The 22531-nt window shown below is 41.5% G+C and overlaps 2 protein-coding genes across 4 annotated transcripts in view; both read left to right on the forward strand.

Annotated features, from left to right (window-relative positions):
* Positions 1-5389, forward strand: part of Knl1 (kinetochore scaffold 1) — a 70479-nt gene extending 65090 nt beyond the window's left edge. The window contains exons 23-26 of one of the 3 annotated variants that reach the window (XM_059261153.1): positions 141-250; positions 1226-1344; positions 3035-3157; positions 4494-5389. In XM_059261153.1, coding sequence (XP_059117136.1) covers positions 141-250; positions 1226-1344; positions 3035-3157; positions 4494-4593 — 452 coding nt within the window. In that variant the 3' untranslated portion in view covers positions 4594-5389. Of the gene's footprint in view, positions 1-140; positions 251-1225; positions 1345-3034; positions 3158-4493 lie in introns of those variants that run through there. The other 2 variants (XM_059261151.1, XR_009378864.1) reach the window with 2 other exon arrangements.
* Positions 5390-13922: 8533 nt separating this feature from the next.
* Positions 13923-22531, forward strand: part of Rad51 (RAD51 recombinase) — a 34738-nt gene continuing 26129 nt past the window's right edge. Inside the window, exons 1-2 of the mRNA XM_059259526.1 lie at positions 13923-14220; positions 17868-17956. Coding sequence (XP_059115509.1) covers positions 17870-17956 — 87 coding nt within the window. The 5' untranslated portion in view covers positions 13923-14220; positions 17868-17869. The remainder of the gene's footprint in view (positions 14221-17867; positions 17957-22531) is intronic.

Genomic DNA, 22531 nt, shown 5'->3' on the forward strand with positions numbered 1-22531 from the left:
AAAGAAAGAAAGAAGGAAAAAGAAAAAAAAAATGTGCATTTAGTAGTTTGAAAATATTTCTAGTTTATGTAATATAATATACCTTATTAAAATACATGAATATATAATACCCTTATTTTTTATTTTTTTCCCTTCTTCAGAAGATAAAGCTCCTCCTTCCTCCCTTTTAGTTCATAAGCTTATTTTTCAGTACATTGAGGAACAAGAGTCCTGGAAGAAGAAATGTACAACACAACATCAGGTACCCCAGGTAAAGTCTGACGAGGCATGTAAAGGAAACCTTACACTATTTGTCCCAAACAGCAGAATTGAAATTCGGAAAAAAATTACAGTATCCTGAAATTATAAATATATTTAGTTGTTCAACATTTTGGGGATTATTAAACATTGAAATTTTTTGTTGTGGTTGTGGTTTTTTTGGTTGTTTTTTGCTTTTTTGAGGTAGCAGTTTTCTTTTTGTACTTGAGTTTTAATTCACATTCAAAGTAATGGTGGTGGTGTTATTTGGTTTTATTTTGAAACAGTCTCTCAGTAGCTTAGTCTGACTTACAAAGCCAAGGATGACCATGAACTTTTGATCTATCTGCCTATCTTCACTGCCCAAGTGCTGAGATTAGGGACATGCCCTACCACGCCTCATTTATATAGTTCTCGGGATCAAACCTAGGGCTTTGTGCATGCTAGGCCCAGACTCTATCTTTTTTGCTTTTTTTTTTTTTTTTTTTTTTTTTTTTTTTTTTTAGACAGGGTTTCTTTGTAGACTTGGCTGTCCTGGAACTCACTCTGTAGACCAGGCTGGCCTCAAACTTACTCGCCTGCCTCTGTCTCCCCAGTGCTGGGATTAAAGGCATGTGCCACCACCGCCTGGTTAGATTTATTTTGTATTTCATGTATAGATGTTTTGCCTGCATGTATATCTTTGAGTGAATGTGTGCACTGCATGACGAGGCCAGAAGAAGGCATCAGAGTTACCTCAAACTGGAGTTACTGATTGTTGGCCATTTGTAGGTGCTAGGATTCGAACCCAGAGCCTCTGAAAATCTTAACTACTGAGCCATCTTTCCATCTGCTAGGCCTAACTGAGCTACATCCCTGAACCCCAAAGTAATGTGTTTCAGTATGATATTCTCTCTCTCTGTCTCACTCTCTCTCTCTCTCTCACACACACACACACACATACACACACACACACACACAGTCATTTTTTCTTTTTTTTTTTTTCTAGATGCTTCAGGAACTCTCACTGGTAGTGAACCATTGCAGACTTCTTGGAGAGGAGATTGAATTTTTAAAGAGATGGGGGCCAAATTATAGCCTAATGGATATAAATGTGAATAATACTGAGTGAGTATATTCAGTTCCCTGGAGCTGTTATAATAAAGTATTATAAGTTGAGTGGCTTAAAAAGCAGAAAGTTAACTGATTTAATATTCTGGAGGCTAGAAGTCTGGGGTGAATGTTAGTAGGGATGGTGGTCTAAGAGCTGTGAATGACCCTTCCATGCCTTTCTCCTAACTTCTGATGGTTTACTGGCAATTTAGGGAACCTAAAAGCCTAACTTTGATATCTATCTTCATCCTCACATGGTATTCTTTCATTATGTCTATGTCTAAATTTCCCTTTTAATAAGGATGCAGTCATACCAGACAAAGGACCACTATGCTGCAGTAACACCTCATCTTAACTCATTAAATTTACAATGACCTGATTTCTAAGTGAGGTCACATCTGAGATAATCAAAGTTAGGATTTCAGCTTTGAATATAAAAGGATATGTTTTAAGCAGTAATAGAAGATAACTCATCAAGAACTTAATTTTTTGAGATGTTGTCCACATTGTCCAGCTTGCAGTGATCCTTCCCCTTTGGCTTTTAAGTGCTGGGATTATAGGTATGCACCATCCCACTTGGCTTTTTCATTTTTCTGTTTTAAGTTTGTGTGTATATGTAAATGTGTGTCACATGTGTGAGTGCCTGAAGAGGTTAGAAGAAGGCATTGTATCTCCTAGAGCTAGTTACAGGTAGGTGTGAGCCACCTGATGCTGATGCTGGGAACTGAACTCCATTCCTTTGGAAGGGCAAGAAGCACCTTAATCACTGAGCCATCACTCTGTTCTCCTTGGAACAACTCACCTTATAACCCAAACTGGCCTCAAAAGTATTGTCATCCTCTTGCCTTAACCTCCAGAGTGTGCCAAGGATTACCACCTACAGCCTATGATTGTGAATCAAAAAACAAACTCAGAGTTCACTCAGTAAAGCACTTGACTTGCAAGTGTGAAGAACTGAGTTCAGATTCTCTGAACTCTTGCTTTGAAAAGTCCAGTATGAGCCAGGTATGGTGGTGCATGTCTGTAATCCCAGAGACAGAGTCAGGAGGATCTCTGAATTAAAGACCAGCCTTGTCTACATAGCAAGTTCCAGGACTGCCAGGGAAGAAAGGAAGGGAGGAAGGGAGGGAGGGAGGGAGAGAGAGAGAGAGAGAGAGAGAGAGAGAGAGAGAGAGAGAGAGAGAACGAGACCTAGTGTTATAGCCTGCACTTATAATCCTAGCAGTGGCAAGATTAAAGGCAGAGAGAAAAGGATCCTTAGAATCGTTTGGCCTAGCCTTTGTGATGTCATTCCAGACCATTGAGAGACCCCGTCTCACACAAAAGTTAGAAGATGCTTGAGGATCAGTACCCAACATATTGACCTTCATACATACTGTGCATGTGCATACTTATACAAACTCTTTCTCTCCTCTCTCTCTCCCTCTCCCCGACTCTGTCTCTCTCTTTCTCTGTCTCTCTTTCTCTCTCTCTCACACACACACACACACATACTTAATGTATTTCATTACAATCAATTAGGAAGTAATTATTATATCTTTTTTAAAATAATATCTTGCTCTAGATGTTTTACCTTCTTTTCTATTTGTTAAGGACAAGAAATAACAGCTACCTAAGTTTTATATGCAAGTATAAAAGAAAAATGTGTTCATGTTTTAATCTATTTTGGTCTTATATTTTTAATTGTGTATCTTATCTTTTATAGATTGAGGCTTTTATTCTCCAGTTCTGCAGCATTTACAAAATTTGAGATAACTTTGTCTCTCTCAGCACATTATCCCTTGGTCCCACTACTGTTCACCATTCAAAATCACCTTGGGAACACTGAGTAAGTAAATATCCAGCTCGATAGAAGTTCTAGCTACTTTTGTACACTTCTTATTTCATTCCAAAGGTCCTTGAAAGTGTCAGCAAATACATTGAGAAGTAAGTGTCGCTTCTTTCTGACTCCATTTTCCAGTATTTGTTCTTCTAAAGTCAATGATCTTATTGTCGCCAGTGGATGCTGGAGTCCAGTCTAGTCTTTTATGGTGGCTTCAGTTTCTTAACGCTTCTCCCTAAGACAAGAATCAAGTTAAAATTTTGGAACTGGAGATGTACAGACGCACACCTGTAATCCCACACACCTTAGAGGAAATGGTAGCAGGATCAGAAGTTCAAGATCATTCCCATTAGAGTATGATCTACTTTATAACTTTTTCTACCACAATGTGGCATATTAGAAGCTGTCTTCCTTAAATTCATCACTAAACAACAACAGTTTGGAGTTTCATAGCTAAAGGAATTAACTTAGAGACCAGAGAGATAGCTCAGTTGGTAAAGAGCCTGCCACACCAGCATAAGGACCTGTGTTCCAAACCCTAACACATGTAAAAGCATGGTACAGTGGTACACATCCAGAACCCCAGTTCTTGGAAGGATAGAGGCAGCAGGAACCTGAGAGTCACGAGCCAGCCAGTCTAGCCAATCAGTGAAAGACCTGTCTCAAAAAATAAGTTGGAGAGCAACTAAGGAAGACAGTTTGTCTACCTCTGGTCTATACCCACACACATACACAGGAACACTCATGTGCATACATGCACAAACATAAAACATGGTGGGGGTATGGGAAACAGGAGCTGGAGAAATGGCTCAGTAGTTAAGAATGCTTGCTGTTCTTCCAGAAGTCCTGGGTTTAGTTCTGAGCATCCACACAGGGCAGCCTACAACCACTTGTAACTCTAGCTCCAAGGGACCCAGTGTTGTCTTCTGGCCTACTCTAGCACCTGCCCTCACATGTGCCATTCCTACACACACAGATACACATAATGAAAAATAAAATGTAATCTATCCTATTTTAAAAGCAATTAGGGAGTTTGGAGTTAAAACCCAGTGGTAGAATGCTTGCCTAGCATGTACAGGGGCCTATGTTTAATCCCTAGCACCATAGGCAAACAACAACAAAAAAGCAACCAGGTCAAGATACTTGATGATAATATTCAGAATTGTTTATTCAGCCTTATTTTAGAATACAGTTTCTATTAAAGTTCTGCTTGTTTCCAGAAATATCCGTTTGTGCTTCCTAGGAACTTAAGAGGTAGTATCCAAGGAAATGAATAGTCCTGAATTGGAGACAGGTGTAAGTTTTTCAGGAAAACTAATTAATACCTTTTTGTCCTTTCTAGCCATGATGAAATTGCTGCAATTATATCCAAAGTGCCTTTAGAGGACAACTGCCTGAAGAATATAGTCAAGCAAATTTACCAAGATCTACTTAAGGACTGAAACTTTTACCATAAGATCCACACATCACAACTATAACAACTAAGGAAAAAAATGTGTTTACCCAAGCATAGAGGTGCCCTCTTGTAAACACAGGACTCGGGTGAGATAAGATCACAAGGTCAAGGCCAGCCTGGGCTGCCTATGAGACCTGGTCATAAACAGACAAACAGAAAAAATACTTAAATGATACATCAGGGTCACCATTGCTGTTTATCCTTTGCCTTAACATCATAGAAAACTAGCAAAATGCCTCCTGATGACATCATAGTTAATTTGTTTAATTAGTTTGAAAATACCTAGTCAAAAATGGTGAGGTCTCAAATAGTATGTATCAACTTGCTTATCCTTATCCTCAAGGGTAAGTGATTGGACATGTGGGAAATTTGTCCTAATGTAACTCATTAATGGAGCACTTACCTTGTGTGCATGAAGCCCTAAGGTTAATACCACAAAATCAATTCTTTTTAAAAGTGGTACTCTTTCCCTTACTATAAGCTCTGAGTAACTTTTCAGAGGAGGTAGGACTATTGACACAAAGATAAACCATTTTCTCCTATTTACATCTTGTGTCTTTATGGCTTTTCCTAGCAGATATGTCTAGAGTAGAAACATGTCTGTCAGCCTGTGGTACAGAAGACTGTAACAGGAGGATGATTTGATCTCATGACTTCAAGACCAGTATGGTCAACAGAGTGAGATTTATCTCAATAAAACAAAAGAATGTCTCTGTCCACAAACTACTCATCCTCTTTCTCCATTTCAGAAATGCTATTAAAAGAAAGCAGAAGCACTCAAATATCGGAATGGTTGCCATCTTTTCTTAAGAGTCTTGGTATTTTTTTCTACAATGCCTATTAATATTGTCTTAAGTGCACTCTTTCTAGGAAAAAATCATTCATTTTGAAATATTATGTAAATATTTGAATGTTTTTGTTTTTGTGATATATGATACGTAGTAAAGAGATAATATGCCTTCAGTGTAGGCTATTTCCTTCTCTATAAAGAATGCTTTACAGCTAGAATTTTAATCTTTTTTTAAGTAAGTAGTGACATTTCAAACAGTATCACATTGCAACACTAGTTTCTCACAGTCATAAAAAACTATTGCAAAACTATTGCTTCCTGAAACCACGTTTTTAAAGCAATATATAAATTGTTTAGTAAATGAATAGTATTCTCTGAGGTAGACAAATGTGAAAGGACTTTTCCCCACGTGCTAGTCAAAGCCTAATCATGCTAACTTTTGTTTCTTTATATTTAATTCTAAACCATGTTTACATTTTCAAGTTAATTTGTCTTAAATATTTACTTTTTGTGTCCAGGTAAAGTCCTTTTAGTTTCTCAAATGTTATCTTACTTCTGAGCTATACATCAAAAGATCACAGAGTCTTTTAGGTTTCAAAAATCAACACAAAACTATTTTGACTTAAGTGTTAGAGATCCATAAAATACTTGTAAAGTTATCAGTATTGTCTGTTTACCATAAAATTTAATTTATCCTTCTGACTAGAATTATTTTTTCCCTATATGTCTAGGAGGTTTTCTTTTATGTATTTTCTAAACCTGAAAACCTGCTTCACGAATGATTTGGTTATAATGATGGCATCTAGCATTGGAGCATGTATTTTAGTTGTATTTATATAGGTATTTGTGTTTTCCTCTGTTTACAGTTTTGGCAATTTTTGTATTTTCTAAGTTTCTCTTTTATTCATTTTAAAGGATTTTTTTCATTATTAAAGTGCATCGATTACTTGAAATCCTTTATAATTAGTATCTCTATTAAGAGTATTTCGCCGGGCGGTGGTGGCGCACGCCTTTAATCCCAGCACTCGGGAGGCAGAGCCAGGCGGATCTCTGTGAGTTCGAGGCCAGCCTGGTCTCCAAAGTGAGTTCCAGGAAAGGCGCAAAGCTACACAGAGAAACCCTGTCTCGAAAAACCAAAGGGGAAAAAAAAAGAGTATTTGTAGTGGGGCTTGAGAGGTGGCTCAGCAGGAAAAGTGCTCGCAGCTTTTGCAGAGTTAGTTCCTAGCACCCACATGGTGGCTCACAACTGTTCGTAACTCCAGTTCTAGGACATCCAATGCCCTCTTCTGGCCTCCATGAGCACTGGGCATGGAGAAGGCACATATACATACATCAGGCAAAACACTCATACACATAAAGTTAAAATAAGTCTTTTAAAAAATATTTTTGCTGGTTATAGTGGTACACTCCTTTAATTCTTAGCACTTAGGAGGCCAAGGTAGGTGGATCTCTGAGTTTGAGAGGCCAGCCTGGTCTACAGAGTGAAGTTTCAGGATAGTCAGGGAACACAGAAAAACTGTCTCCAAAAACAAAAACAAATAAATGAAAAAGATTTTGTAGAAGGTGCCTGGTGGTACAGAACTGTAATTTTGTTTCCTTGAGATACTGAAGGAGTATCACATGTTTAAAGCTAATCTGGACTTCAAAATTAATTTTCAGGCAAGCCTCCCATGAACTGCACTGAACCCATACATACCAACAACACACCAAGATGGAGACCAGCCTGGGCTTCATGAGGTCCTATCTCAAAAACAGAGGCTGGGGATTTAATTCAGTTGGGAGAATGCTCATCTAGCATGTACAAAGCCCTGGGTTTGATCCCAGACATTGCCTAAACTTACTATGGTGGTACACTCCTGTAATCCCAGCACTCAGGAAGTAGAAGCAAGAATATCAAAAGTTCAAGGTCATCCTTGGCTAGATATCAAGTTTGGGCTATATGAGAACAAAAGCAATACCCTCAAATGTGTAACCACAGTGGTTATAGTTTTAATTGTCATCCGTCCACTTTGTCAAGTTCTTCCAGGCCATAGACACCAGCTGCACCCTAATCACAAACTGATAATGAGCAACACATGGATACTGCCTGTAGTCTTAATAAAAAGCCGTAGTCAGATATTGGGATGAAAGCTGAAAGATCAGAGAAGCAGAACAGCCAGCCACTAGAAAGACTTCTTACCTCTACCGAATCCTCAGACCGAAAGGGCTGAGTTCCTGTCGCTACCCCACTTTAACACTTTCTCCTCTGCCCAGTCCTATCACTACCTGTTTCCTCCTCCCAAGTACTGGGGATCAAAGGCATGAGATCCTTCCCCCCCGCCTTTCAGTTCTTTATTAGACCATCAGGTGTTTCAGACAGGCACAGTAACACAGCTTTACAGAGTTAAACAAATGCAACATAACAAAAGTAACACACCTTAAAATAGTATTCTACAACAGTTTAGTTTGTTGTCCTTTGTTTTGTTTTAGACAGTCTTGCTATGTAGCTCAGGCTGGCCTAGAATCCATAATCTTCATGCCTCAGTGTTACCAGTACTAGGGTTAATATAGGATTAAGAACCCATTAATGTCAGGCATGCTCTGGGCTCTGTAGAAGCAGTGGGGAGGGAGATTCTTGCTTGCAAGAGGCATGCATGTGGGAAGCTTTGCAAAGCACAGGGGTGAAGAGAAGCACTCAAAAGTCCAAGTTCCTTACTCCCAGCCATGGAAACCCAAATCTCTGCCTTCACAGAATGATGGTGATGGTATCATAGGGCTCAGAGGTTACCAGGGGACAAGCCAGGCTCAGATGGCTAACTCACAACTGACAGGACTTTAATGTTCAAGCCGATGCTAAGACATCCAGAGAATGGCCGAGGCCTTCACAGTGCACGCATAGTCTGGGGACTCAACACTCCAGCTCCTTCAGCTTCTCTTTTAGCCATGCTTCAAAGCAGTTTCTGCATCATTCCTACCTCCAAGCCATTCCATTTGTTGCCTACTCTGCACTCAGGCCCTTACTCTTGGCCTCTCCCTAGACCTCGACTGAACGCTGGATTTAAATACCCATCTCTGGCAAGATGGCTCAGTGAGTGAAGGTGCTTACTGCCAAGTGACCAGAGTCATCCCCAGGGCCCACATGGTGTAGGAGAGAAGCAACTCTCACGAGTTGCCCTCTGACCACCCGGTGGCTGTGGTACAAGTGTACCCCTTAATAATAAATAAATGTAAACATTTTAAAACAAATCCATCACTTCTTCAGTCATTACTTGAAAGATGTTGGTGGGAGAGACTCAATCTGGCCGGTTCCATCTGTGTCATGTGCTGGGCTGTAAAACTCAGCAGATGTAGGCTGGAAGTCCCCAGCATTGCATAAATCGGGAATGGTGGCAGACGCCTATAATTCAGCACCCCACCTGCCTCACCCTAACAAGTACTGGAATTACTGATGTGAGCCACTATGCCTGGCTTAGGGTGGGTCCTTTATCCAAATATATAAAGGTATAAAATTATATAAAGGTATAAAATTTACCTTTTAGTGCACAGTTCAGCAGCACTAAACAGTTCCCAATACTTTGCAGCCAGCACCCATCTCCAGAACTTTTCCCATCTTTCCAGACTGAAACTCTGTTCCCATTAAACACTGCCTCCCTCCTCAGCCTCTGGCATCTACCATGTTTCTCTCTATTGATGAGTCTAGGGATCTCATTTAAGTGGGATCCTGAGTGCTTATCTTCTTTGACTAGCTTATTTCACTTGACGTAGTGCCCTCTGGTTCATCCATATTATATTACCTGTCGGAATTCCCTCCTTTAGAAAGTCTTATTTGAAACTGGAAAGTATTTTCTCTGTAGAAAATAGTAAAAATGATAACATTTCCCAATAAGCCCTTTTAAACCAAATAATAGTTGAATTATACATATAAATATTGATTAGATTCTGGGATACAGAAGAAATGTATCTTCATCTGTTCAGAGAGCTATGTTTTTTACTTAAGTTGTATAAGTGAGATTCCTATTCATCTTCCCCTTCACTGTTTGATTTATGGCAGACATTTTTCTATAGGCTAATATCTATAATCTCAAAAGCTTTTAGCCTTCCCTCCTGAGAGTACAGCCAGCATATCCTTTCATAAGCTTGATATGGCACAAATTCTTATCCTAATAGTGAAATGTTTCACTAAAGCATAATGAGTGATTGGGCAAATGAAAACTTATAAGTCACAGTCATCCTAGGGTCCTCCCTGTTAGGTAACTTCCCTAGATCTGTGGGTTGCAGTCTGATTGTCCTTTGCTTTATATCTAGTATCCACTTATGAGTAAGTACATACCATGTTTGTCCTTCTGAGTCTGGGTTACCTCACTCAGGATGATATTTTCTAGTTCCATCTATTTGTCTGTAAATTTCATGCTGTCATTGTTTTCTCTGCTGCGTAGTACTCCATTGTGTATATGTACCACATTTTCTTAATTCATTCTTCAGTTCAATCCTTCAGGATTGAAGGACCCTTTTACAGAGTCAATTATCAGACATCCTACATATCAGATGTTTACAATTCATAACAGTAGCAAAATTACAGTTATAAAGTAGCAACATAATTTATGGTTGGGGATTACCACAACATGAGGAACTATTAAAAGGTCAAAGCATTGGGAATGTTGAGAACCACTGGCTCTAGAGGCTGAGGCAGGTAGATCTCTGTGAATTTGAGGCCAACCTGGTCTATACAGTGAGTTCCAGGACAGTTGGAGCTATATAGTGGGAGCCTATCTAAAAAACAACAACAACAAAATGAGAACCAAATACTGCAGGCTAGCGATATAGCTCAGTGGTAAAGCCTAACATGCACAGGGCTCTAGCCTCTATCCCCATTATGACAAAATAGAAAACTAGTGTATAATATAAAAATTTCCTTTAAAAATGTTTATGCTTGACATGGTGGTACACACAAATTCCAGTACTTAGGAGAGCCAGCCTGATTTACATACCAATTTCTAGGCCAACCAGGGCTACATAGTAAGACCCTGTCTAAAGAAGGAAAGCAGAGGGCTGGAGAGATGGCTCAGAGGTTAAGAGCACTGGCGGTTCTTCCAGAGGTCCTGAGTTCAATTCCCAGCAACCACATGGTGGCTTACAACCGTCTACAATGAGATCTGGTGCCCTCTTCTGGCCTGCAGACAGAACACTCACTGTATACTAAATAAATAAATCTTTAAAAAAAAAAAAAAGGAAAGCAGGCAAATACTGTTTTTGGAGTCTCTTTCAGAAGCTTAAAAGCCAGAATGGCAGTTTTCTAAAAGCAAGAGCAACAGGGAGAAAATGTAATTTCCACTGTGCCAACTACTGTGGAGGATTGAGAAGTAGTCACGAAAAAGTGGCTAGCTATGCGCTATTTTAGCGCATTTGATAAAAGATCTTTACCACCATTGATTTCTAATGCCTTATCATATACTAAATTGTTATTACTTGTATCTGTTTCAATTTGTGAGAATCTGAACAATGAATCTTCAACGTCATCTACATTAGCTGGGCAGGCATGGCATTATATTACACACCTGTTTATCCCAGCACTCAGGAGGCTGAGCAGACAGGATTGTTTCCTAGGGTATATACCAAGACTGCTTTTAAAAAACAAAACCAAAAAGCCAATTTTTTCTTCAGTGAAAAGGTTACACTTCTGCTGATTCAATTCTGGTTTGTTTTTTTTTTGTTTTTTTGTTTTTTTGTTTTTTGTTTTGTTTTGTTTTTCGAGACAGGGTTTCTCTGTGTAGCTCTGTAGCCCAGGCTGGCCTCAAACTCACAGAGATCTGCCTGGCTCTGCCTCCCGAGTGCTGGGACTAAAGGCGTGCGCCACCACCGCCCGGCCAATTCTAGTTTTATTAGAGCTTGATTCCCCGGGATTTCAGGTCATTATTGGGCTGGAGATGTAGATCACTTGGTTGAGTGCTTGCCTGGCTTCATGAAACCAAGAGTTTGATCCTCAGCACCACATAAACCAGTCAGAGAGGTGAACCTCAGTAATCTCAACACTCGCATCCAAAGTTCAAAGTAATCTTCAGCTACATAGCAAATTTGAGGCCAGCCTGGGCTACATACACCCTGTTTCAAATCAAAACAAAACAGATATCACTGAGATTATGTAGTTTATAGTTTAGGCCAGGCAGTGGTGGCATACGCCTCTAATGTCAGCACTCAGGAGGCAAAGACAGGCGATCTCTGTGAGTTCAAGACCAGCCTAGACTACAGAGTCAGTTCCAGGACAGCCAGAGCTGTTACACAGAGAAAACCTGTCTTGAAAACAAAAAAACAAAAAACTAAACCACCCAGGTTAATTTAAGCATTGTAAGAATGGAATTTAGTCCACTGATTCATTCTGCTCTTTTGGAATGGATGTATACCTCATTTATCTCAAGAACAATACATGCTGCTGGGCCTCTGAAGAATTGGAAAGAGCTGAAGTCATCAGAACGCAAAACTTTTTTTTAAATTTCTGCTCCCACTTTCTATCTCTACTTACCTTTCTGAGAATAAACCTTGTCTTGACATCTACACAGCCACGGGTGTCTTGCCTCTTGTTTCTAAGCTTAGGTTTGCCTAGATTCCAATTCTAAATTTCCAGGAACAATTTATTATTCACCTGCTATCTATAATTAGTTTGGTTATTTCTACAACCAAATGCTCCCTGAACTCTTCTTGTCATTATTTAGTTCAAACCTCTGTCTCTCACCTGAAATATTGTAAGAGTTCCATGGAGGAGATGGTGGCTGCCATCAAGCCTAACAGAGTTCAATGCCAAACACATGGTAGAATCAAAAAGCTTTGAGGTTGTCTTCTGCCCTCCACAAGTAAGGGCCCACCCTCAAACATACACATAGACAAATGAACAAATAGCTGAGGAGCCCCCAACTGGATCAGGCCCTCTGGATAAGTGAGACAGTTGATTAGCTTGAACTGTTTGGGAGGCACCCAGGCAGTGGGACCTGGACCTGTCCTTAGTTCATGAGCTGTCTGTTTGGAACCTGGGGCTTATGCAGGGACACTTTGCTCAGCCTGGGAGGAGGGGACTGGACCTGCCTGGACTGAATCTACCAGGTTGAGCTGAATCCCCAGGGGAGTCTTTGCCCTGGAGGAGATGGGAATGGGGGGTGGGCTGGGGGAAGGGGGGGCACGGGCGGGAGTGGGGAGGATAGGGGAATCCATGGCTGATATGTAAAATTAAATTAAATTATAAAATAAAAAAAGTTTTTTAAAAAAACAAACAGAAACCCCTGGTTTTTTTTTTGTTGTTGTTGTTGTTGTTGTTGTCCTTGTCTCGATTCAACAATAGTGTAAGGATTAAATAAAAACGTTGGTCAACTTTAAAGCACCCCACAGCCAGCCCTGGTGGCACAAGCCTGTAAGGCCTAATAAATCCAGCTATATGGAAGTCTGAGGCAGGAAGATTCAAAGTTCAAGATCACCCTGGGAAACTTATCCAGAGAAACGCCCAGAGCCCTCAGGCTTCGTTGATGCCTTTAATCCCAGCACTCAGGAGTCAGAGGCTGGTGGATCTCTGAGTTCGAGGTCAGCCTGGTCTACAAATCGAGTTCCAGGACAGCCAGGGTTGTTACACAGAGAAACCCTGTCTCTAAAAACAAAAACAAAACAACAAAAAATGTCAAGCACGGTAGATTATGTCTGTAACCCTTGACTTTGGGAAGTTGAATTCAGCCTGGGTTACAGAGAACCAGTCTCAATAATAATTACCAGCTGGGCATGCAGCTAAATTGTTGAAGTGCCTTTTAGCATGCATGCAGCCCTGGGTTCAGTCCTAGCACAGAATATAGTGGTGGATCACTCCTGCAATCCTAGCACAGAAAACCAAGGTGGGGGAAGGACTGAGGTCATTCTCAGCTGCAAGGAGTTCGAGGCCAGGCTCAAAGCACATAGATATATAACAAGAAAAAACAAAAAGCCTAAGTTACAGGTCAAAGTTCCTGACAAACTACACAAACATTTTTTCAATTCTGAGCCTTCTTTTCTGGAGTTCCAATAAACACCAAAACCCACTACAGAGTGAGTTATTTTATCTTATTTTTGGTGGGTTAATAAATGTATATAATGTATTTCGATTAGATTCACCCGTCCCAACAACCGCCCAACTAAAAGTACTTTTTTTTCCACAACTCGCTGGCTCTGTTTGCAGGTTTTACCCCTTTATTCCAGCTTCTTCACCTCTTCGCCCACAGGGACCTGTAAAGCATTGATTCCCAGAAACACCCCACCTGCCCAAGGTTGGCATTCTGACAAAACTGTACACCACAAACACCTTTTCCGCCTTAGGCCAACAACCCGTGCGCAAGAATTTTACAGAGCAGCGCCCGCAGCAGTGCATGCTGGGTGATGTAGTCCTGGGCCGACCTCGTAGCCTTTGGGGACCTGTAGTCTTCAGTCAGGTAACGGGAAAGGTCAAGTCAGAACAGTCATAGAGGAAGGCAAAAGTGACCTACGGAATCACTCAGCTTCAAAGTCGCCGGGCACGTCCGTCAATCTCTCAGCGGAAGTGGCTATAGGCGGGTCCGAGAAAGGCGTGATGACGTCGCAGGGGTGCGGGCGTGACGGGCCGTGAGGGTTTGGCGGGATTTCTGAAAGTCGCGCGTCGCTGGGGCAAGTGCTCGCAGGCCGGTTCCCAGGCAAAGCCGTGGTGTCCCCGGAAGCGCGGCTGGGAGGGCTGACATTTGCTCCTGTTCGTCACAGACGACCCTACAGAGGAACTGCGCCGTGGGTTCGAGCCGGTGACGGGGGTTTTGTGGTGTGTGCAGAGCGGGCCGCCGGAAGGAGCGCGCGGCGCACGGCTGCGGACCGGTGAGTGTGAGGCGCGGGCGGAGCCCTCCTGGAGGAACCGCCCGGGTTCCCCAGCTGACTCGGGCCCCTGCTCCTGTCGCCAGCTTTGGGGGCCCCTCTGCGCTGAGAAACGCGAGGATGGCGGAGCTGGGCACCTGCCTGGGGCCGGCCGACCGACGCTAACTGGTCTCCTGGGTTCGTTGTGGAGAAAACGAACCCTTCTTCAGGCTTTTGTTTTGAGACCTGGCTCACGCCTTAGTCCAGGCTGGACCCGAACTCCTGCCCTGGTTCCCAAATGCTGGAGCTGAAGACTTTCACGTTCATTTCTGTGGCCCCGACGCAGGAAGCCGAGAGCCTGAGAGATGTGCTCACAGCTGTGAAATATTAGGGCCAAGCCTAACAGATTCCTGGTTACTGGGTTTTGTTTTGTTTTTAAGTGGAGCATAGTGGTTGGTGCCAGTGATTTCTGGAGACTGAGGTAGGAGTTCAAAGATTGCGTAAACAACAGAGTAAAGACTGAAAAGTGCAACACAAATTTCTGAAAGAGAATCCTGGCCAGACCAGATGGTTCACACCTATCCTATGATCCCAGCACTTGAGAGGAGAGGCAGGATGCAATTTCAAGGCCAAACTGAGCTATATATGGACGAGCATGTCTCAGGAAAAAGTAATGTAGGGGGACTGGAGAGATGGCTCAGCCTTTAAGAGCGCTTGTTGCTCTTTCCAGGGACCTGAGTTCAGTTCCCAACACCCACCCACATGAACCACCCATAACTCCATTTCCCGTGGATCCCTTGCTTTCTTCTGACCTCCACAAGCACCAGGCATGCTTGTGGTACACATACATATATGCAGACCAATACTCATGCACAAAAAAATAAATCTGAAAAGAACTTTTAAAAAATAGTAATAAAGTGAAGTATAAAATACAAAAACCACAAATGGGTGCATACATGAATTATTACAAAATGAATCTATCTGTGTAATCACCAAGTCAAAGAAATCAAATGTCATCACTCTAAAAACCTCTGTTATCCTTTCTTATCTGATATTTCCCCCTCACCCTAATGGCTAAACAGTGATTCCTAACACTGCTCGCTAACTTGCCTCATTTTTAGAAAACATTATTTAGGCAGGGTCTGACTTTGTAACCCAGAAACTGGTCTGGAACTCTGAATCCTACTGTCTGCCCGCTAGGTGCTGGGCTACAGGAGACTGCCACCATGAAGGCTAAATACTTCTTTTAAAAAAAAACAAAACTTTTATTTTATGGTGCTTTGCCTGCAGGTCAGATCTTTGAGTTACAGACAGTTATTAGCCATGTGTGGGCTGGGATTTTTAAGATTTACTTATGTATATGGTGCTCTATCTGCATGTGCGCCTTTATGCCAGAAGAGAGCATCAGATCCCATTATAGATGGTTGTGAGCCACCATGTGGTTGCAGAGAACTGAACTTAGGACCTCTGGAAGAGCTGCCAATGCTCTTAACAGCTGAGCCATCTCTCCAGCCCTTTTACTTTTTCTGATTTAGGATCTTAACCCAGGCTGACCTTGAACTCACTTTGCTGATTCTGCTTTCCTAGTGCACCTTTGCCTGTTTTTAAATTTCACATAAATATGCCAGTAGTGGTGAATGTTTAATTGTTCCACATGCTTGCCCTCACTTGCTTTTTTTTTTCTTCTGGAGCTGAGGACCGAACCCAGGGCCTTGCGCTTGCGGCAAGCGCTCTACCACTGAGCTAAATCCCCAACCCCGCTCACTTGCTATTTTTGATGGGTGTATAGTACTATCTTACGAACTTTGGAGTGTGTGTGGAGGCTTCTTTTGGAGGTAGTCTTATTCAGCCCAGTCTGTCCTTGAACTTGTGGCAGGCATCAGCCACCATACGGCTTTTTTCTCCTCTTGTGGTTCTAATTGTCTTGGTTACTGAAGAGCTTGCATGTGTGTTCATGTTTTTGTTGTAGAGATACCTTCCTCTTTAATTATCTGATTTCTGTTGTCCTTTTTTCATTATTTGAACAAGTTCTTTATGTTTGTATTCTGATTATCCACCTGTGATTATGTATGTGGCAGATATTTTTCTCCTGTTATGATTTGATTTTCATGTTCTTGATGTCTTTGATGGGTAGAAATTTTATTTTTATTTATTTATTGAGGCGGGGGTTTTAGGTAATCCAGGCTAACCTCAAACTTGCTATATATGACCTTGACTTTCTTTCTTTTTTTTTTTTTTTTTTTTTTTTCAAGACAGGGTTTCTCTGTGTACCTTTGCGCCTTTTCTGGATCTCGCTCTGTAGACCAGGCTGTCCTCGAACTCACAGAGATCCACCTGGCTCTGCCTCCCGAGTGCTGGGATTAAAGGTGTGCACCACCACCCCACCGCCACCGCCACCGCCACCACCCGGCCACTTTGACTTCCTAACCTCCCTTCCTACCTCCTAAATGCTGGGATTACAGACATGCCTACCATGCCTGGTTTTATGCAGTACATGACATCAAACCCAAGGCTTCATGCATCGTAGGCAAACACTCTACCAATTGATCTACATCCCAAGGTTTAAAGTTATAAACTTAAATGTAGTCAGAGATAAGGGTTTATTTCAATAGTTATTTAACCTGTTCAGGGACCTGAATTCCATCTTCAGTGCTGAAAATAAAATAAATATAGTCAGTTTTTTATTTGCTTTGTAGTGCTGAGGATTCAACTTAGTGCCTCTTTTCTCCTATGCTAGACAAGGACTGTACCACTTGCCATATTTCTAGCCTGTGTTTTCCTATTAGATTGTTGTTGCTTTTTTTTTTTTTTTTTTTTTTTTTTGGTTTTTCGAGACAAGGTCTCTCTGTGTAGCTTTGCACCTTTCCTGGAACTCACTTGGTAGCCCAGGCTGGCTTTGAACTCACAGAGTTCTGCCTGGCTCTGCCTCCTGAGTGCTGGGATTAAAGGCATGCGCCACCACTGCCCGTGTTGTTGCTTTATGTATCATTCTAAGAAGATAAAAATATTCTGGCTGGGGAGAGATGGCTCAGTTTTTAAGAGCACTGGCTGCTTTTCCAAAGGACCCAGGTTCAATTCCCAGCTCTTAACTGTCTGTAACCCCAATTCTTGGGGATCTGACACTCTCACACAGATGTACATGAAGGCAAAACACCAATGCACATGAAAATAAATAAAATTAATAGTAAAAAAAGAAAATATTCTGTGTTTTGAAATTCTACTCACTATGTAGTATGGGAAGGCTTGAAACTTGCTGCCTTGTAAAAATATCTTTTTTTTAAGATCTGTTTGAATAAACTATCATTGGCTACATGCAGCTCAGAGCTGTAGATTAGATATGCCTGACTTTTTAAAGCTTCTTTTTATGTGTATGAGTGTTTTACCTCTATGTCTGTAAGCATAACATTCATGTCCAATGCCTGCATGGTCACAAGAGGCTATTGAATCTCCTAGAACTGGAGTTAAAGACGGTTGTGGGTGCTGAGACCTGAACCTGGATCCTCTTCAAGAGTAGCAATTGCTCTTCATCTGTGGGTAGGGAGGGCTGGCTATAATTCTTCAAAGGTTTGTTGGAAAACTAAACTTACAATTCTTTATCACCCAAGAGTATTTCTCTAGTGTTGATTCATACCGACTGAACTGATTGAAAAAATACTATCTGTATTTTTTAGTAATGGCTATGCAAATGCAGCTTGATGCAAATGCAGATACTTCAGTGGAAGAAGAAAGCTTCGGTCCACAACCTATTTCACGGTTAGAGGTATGTTCTTAGTTGCTAAGTATTTATTTACAATGCTGTAATACATTCTTCTATGTAATGGAACAAATTAACTTTTACAGAAATTAGATTGGGGTTCAGGAGCTTGTCAGTTTCTACAGAAAAGCACAGGGTTGTTATTAAGACTTGTAATAACAGGATTGTTATAAAGATTTGTATTATGACTTGTCTGGTCAAGTCTCTTTTGACAGTTCTCTTCCTACTCTGTTTTCTCCCTAAGAGCTGAACTTTAGAAATGAAGGTGGATCTCATAGTGGAATCCCAGTGCTACTTATACTAAGTATAGAAATGCATGTAGGAAAGGGGAACAACTTCTCTCCACTGGCCCAGGTGGAAGATACTACTGAGCAGGCTATTATAAGGCAGGTTGAAGGATGTGGGGTTGTTAAGATGTAAGACCCAGCTCTACTTTAGGACTCAACATTAAGAATACTAAGTATGGGCTGGAGAGATGGCTCAGAGGTTAAGAGCACTGACTGCTCTTCCAGAGGTCCTGAGTTCAATTCCCAGCAACCACATGGTGGCTCACAACCATCTGTAATGAGATCTGGTGCCCTCTTCTGGCCTTCAGTCATATATGCTGTATCTGTAATAAATAAATCTTTAAAAAAAAAAAAAAAAAAAAGAATACTAAGTATTAGCTCGGTGTGGTGGCTCACACCCATAATTCTAGGAGTTGGAAAGCTGAGGCAGGAGAATCTCTGTTGGAGGCCAACCTGGTCTATATAGCAAGTTCCAAGACAACAACAGCTACATAGTGAGACCTGTCTCAAAACCAAGCCACAAAAAAGCAGCAGAAAAAACAAGAGGCTTGGAGAGATGTTCTGCGGGTACAGTCAATGTCATGCAAACAATGAAGACCTGAGTTTGGATCCCCAGCACCCATAAAAGCCAGGCAGAGTGGCATATGCCTGTAATCTTAGCACTGAGGAGGTGGAGACAGGAGGATCATTGGGGCTTTTTGGCCAGCCAGTCTAGCCAATCTGTGAGAATAAGGTGTAGTAAGAGACCCTGTCCCAAAAAATAATGTTAAAATGACTGAGGCAGACTCTCAAAATCACCCTCTGGCCTCTGTGCATGTACACTCAGGCTTATACACATGAGCACATGCACATATACCACACACACAAAAAAGCAAAACAAAGAATATCAGGTACTAAATCTGTACAATATTTCCCCAGGTTATACAAAGGCCCCAGTGGGAGGGAACACCTCAATCTTCTGTCTTGGTTTATATAATTTTCCAATCTTCCCAAACTTCAAGACTCTGGAAACTACTTAAATGATCTGAGCTTGGTGGCACTCACTTCCGTGGTGGAGCAAAAAGAGTCAGGAGTTCAGGGTTATCCTTTGCTCCGTATCCGGTTTGGGCTGCATGAGACCGTTTCTCAAACTTATGGGGTTTGTGATCAACCTTCAGAGGTCATGGTCATAACCTTTGATTATTTGTGTGTATTCATATAAGCACACATAGATGCTTGTACCCAAGGAGGACAGAGGAGGGTGTCAAATCTATTGGAGCTGGAGTTTGAAGGGTTGTGAGCCACCAGACATGGGTGCCGGAACTGAATTCCAGTTCTCTACAAGAGCAACAAGCACTCTCAACCGTTGACCCATCTCTCCAGCCCCCATAATGTTTTGTTTAGATTGATCTATTACATTTTGTTTTGTTTTGGTTTGGTTTGGTTTTTTGTTTTTTCGAGACAGGGTTTCTCTGTGTAGCTTTGCGCCTTTCCTGGAACTCACTTGGTAGCCCAGGCTGGCCTCGAACTCATAGAGATCCGCCTGGCTCTGCCTCCCGAGTGCTGGGATTAAAGGCGTGCGCCACCACCGCCTGGCCGATCTATTACATTTTTAATAGGAAGATGAAATAAATTTCCACCAAGTAATATTTTTTAAATAGGGCTTTTAAAGACACTGGGGCTAGTTCTGCACCATCAAAGTTTAATATTGAAATGAAGGTTTATTGAAGGAAATGGTACTAGCTAAACAATTTTAATTCCTAGCTCTTCATTATAAACACAAAATTATTGTTATCTCTAACAAAGTTGTATTGTGTCATGATTATTTGTATGTTTTTTTTTTTTTTTGTCCTGTTCTTTTTAGTGTTTTTCTTTTGAAATAGGGTCTCTACCTGGAGCCCACTATATAGACCAGGCTAGTCTTGAGCTCACAGAGATGCACCTTTCTCTTCCTCCTGAGATTTATTTTGTTTTTTTGAGACAGGGTCTTACTATGTGGCCTTAGCTGGCCTGGAACTCACTATGTAGAGCAGGCTGGTCTCAACTCATACAGATCTACCTGCCTCTGCCTCTTCTGCTAGAATCCTCCCCTGACCCTAGATTTCTTTATTTTTATTTAATGTTTGTGCTGGCTAGTTTTATGTTGACTTGACACAGCAATAAACATCTGAGAGGAGAGAACTTTAATTGAGAAAATGTCTCCATAAGATGAAGCTGCAGTCAAGCTTGTAGGGCATTTTCTTAAGAGATTGATGTGAGAGGGCCCAGTCCATTGTGGATGGGCCTATCTCTGGGCTGGTGGTCCTGAGTTCATTAAGAGCGCAGGTTGAGCAAGCAATGGAGAGCAAGCCAATTAAGTAGCACTTCTCCATGGCCTCTGCATCAGTTCCTTCCTCCAGGTTCCTGCCCCTGTTTGAGTTCCTGTCCTTTCTTCAGTGATGAACAATGATGTGAAGTGTAAGCCAAATAAACTCTTTCCTCCCCAAGTGGCTTTGACCATCATGTTTATCATAGCAATAGTAACCCTAAGACATTATGTGTGAGTGTTTTGCCTGCATGTATGTATATCCACCATGTGAATGCCTGGTGTCTGTAGAAGCCAGAATTGGGCATGGGATCCCCTGGAACTGAAGTTAACAGGTAGTGTGAACTGCCAGGTGGGTTCTGGATACTGAACTTGAGTCCTCTGCAAGAGCAACAAATGCTTTTAACCACTGAGCTACCTCTGCAGACCCCCATCCCCCGTAATGTTTTTAATGCTTTTGTTTTTGCTTTTTAGTGGTCCTAGGCTTTGAACCTGGGGCCCTCTGGTAGTCAAGGCAAATGTGCTGGTTAGTTTTTAATCAACTTGACACAACCTAGAGTCATCTGGGAAGAGGAAACCTCAAATGAGAAAATGCCAGTAGCCAAGTCTGTGGGGCATTTTCTTAATGATTGGTGTGGAAGAGCATGTGGGTGGTATCACCCCTGGGCAGAAGGTCCTGGGTTCTGAGGAAGCCATTAGGTACAAGCCAGTAAGCAGTATTCCTCCATGGTCTGTGCTTTGATTCATGTCCTGTCTTCCCTTCAGGACAGATTGTGTGTTGTAAAGTGAAATAAACACTTTATCCTCAAGTTGGTTTTGGTCATGGTGTTTGTCACAGCAGTAGAAAGCAAACTAAGACAGCAAGTATTATACCAATGAGCTTCATCCTTGAGACTAGCTATTTTAATTTTGAGACAGGGTCTCATGTAAACTAGCATGGCCTTGAGTTCACTGTGTAGCCGAGGATAACCTTGATTCCTGATCCTCCTAATTTTACTTCCCAGGTGTTGGGATTATCGGCATATATCAGCATACCTGTTTTTGTGTTTTGTTTTTTAGATTTATTATTTTATGTATGTAAGAGTTTAGCTTTCATGAGTGTGTGTACCACTTATGTGTCTAATGCCCATAGATGTCAGAAGTGAGCTTCAGGACAGGCTCCAAAACTACACAGGGACACCTTGTCTCAAAAAAAACAAACAAAAAGAAGAAGTGGGCTTCAGATCCTCCTAAACTGGAGTTCCTGGCAGTTGTGAGCCACCATGTAGGTGCTCAGAACCCAGGCTGGTCCCTAAGTCATTGTGTAGCTGAGGTATGTGCTTCCATGCCTATCTCCCATAGCCCCCTTAAATTAAACAAATTTTTTAATTAGCATATGTTAAGTATACATAATGATGGGTTTTGTTACGATGTTTTCTACATCTATATAATGTATTTTGACCATAGTCACCTCTATTATCCTCATTTGTCACCCTCCTACTGATTCCCTTTCTCTTCACAGCCAGTCCCCCTTCTTTCATATATTTTAGCTTGTTTTGTTGACCCAGTAAGTTTAATTAGGGTTGTTTACATGAGCTTGGGCAAGGGGTTATTTACAAGAATAAAGGCAATTATCAGTGGCTATGTTGCTGAAGAAAATGTCTCCCCCTTTCCCTAGTAACCGTTAACTACAAATAGCTCTGGCGAGGTAGGGATTGAGGCCTAATGAGCCCTTCTGAAGAAGGAAGTCAAAAGATTGAGGCCTAATGAGCCCTTCTGAAGAAGGAAGTCAAAAGATTACTTTACCATTTATTAACAAACAAGATCTGTGCACAGTTATCACAAGACTGAGTGGGAAATCCAAATGAGTCACCTGCTCCATTCTCCACTTCTCTGACCCAAACGCTCCTTTCTATTGGTTAGCTGACAGATGACAGGATTCCTGTAACACCCTTCCTTACCATTTTCCCCATTTAAAATTTTTGCTTATTATTCTGTTTATTGTTGTGGGTGCACATGTGTTACAGCACA

Source organism: Peromyscus eremicus, chromosome 4 (assembly GCF_949786415.1).
Source record: "Peromyscus eremicus chromosome 4, PerEre_H2_v1, whole genome shotgun sequence".
NCBI classification, from domain to species: Eukaryota; Metazoa; Chordata; class Mammalia; order Rodentia; family Cricetidae; genus Peromyscus; species Peromyscus eremicus.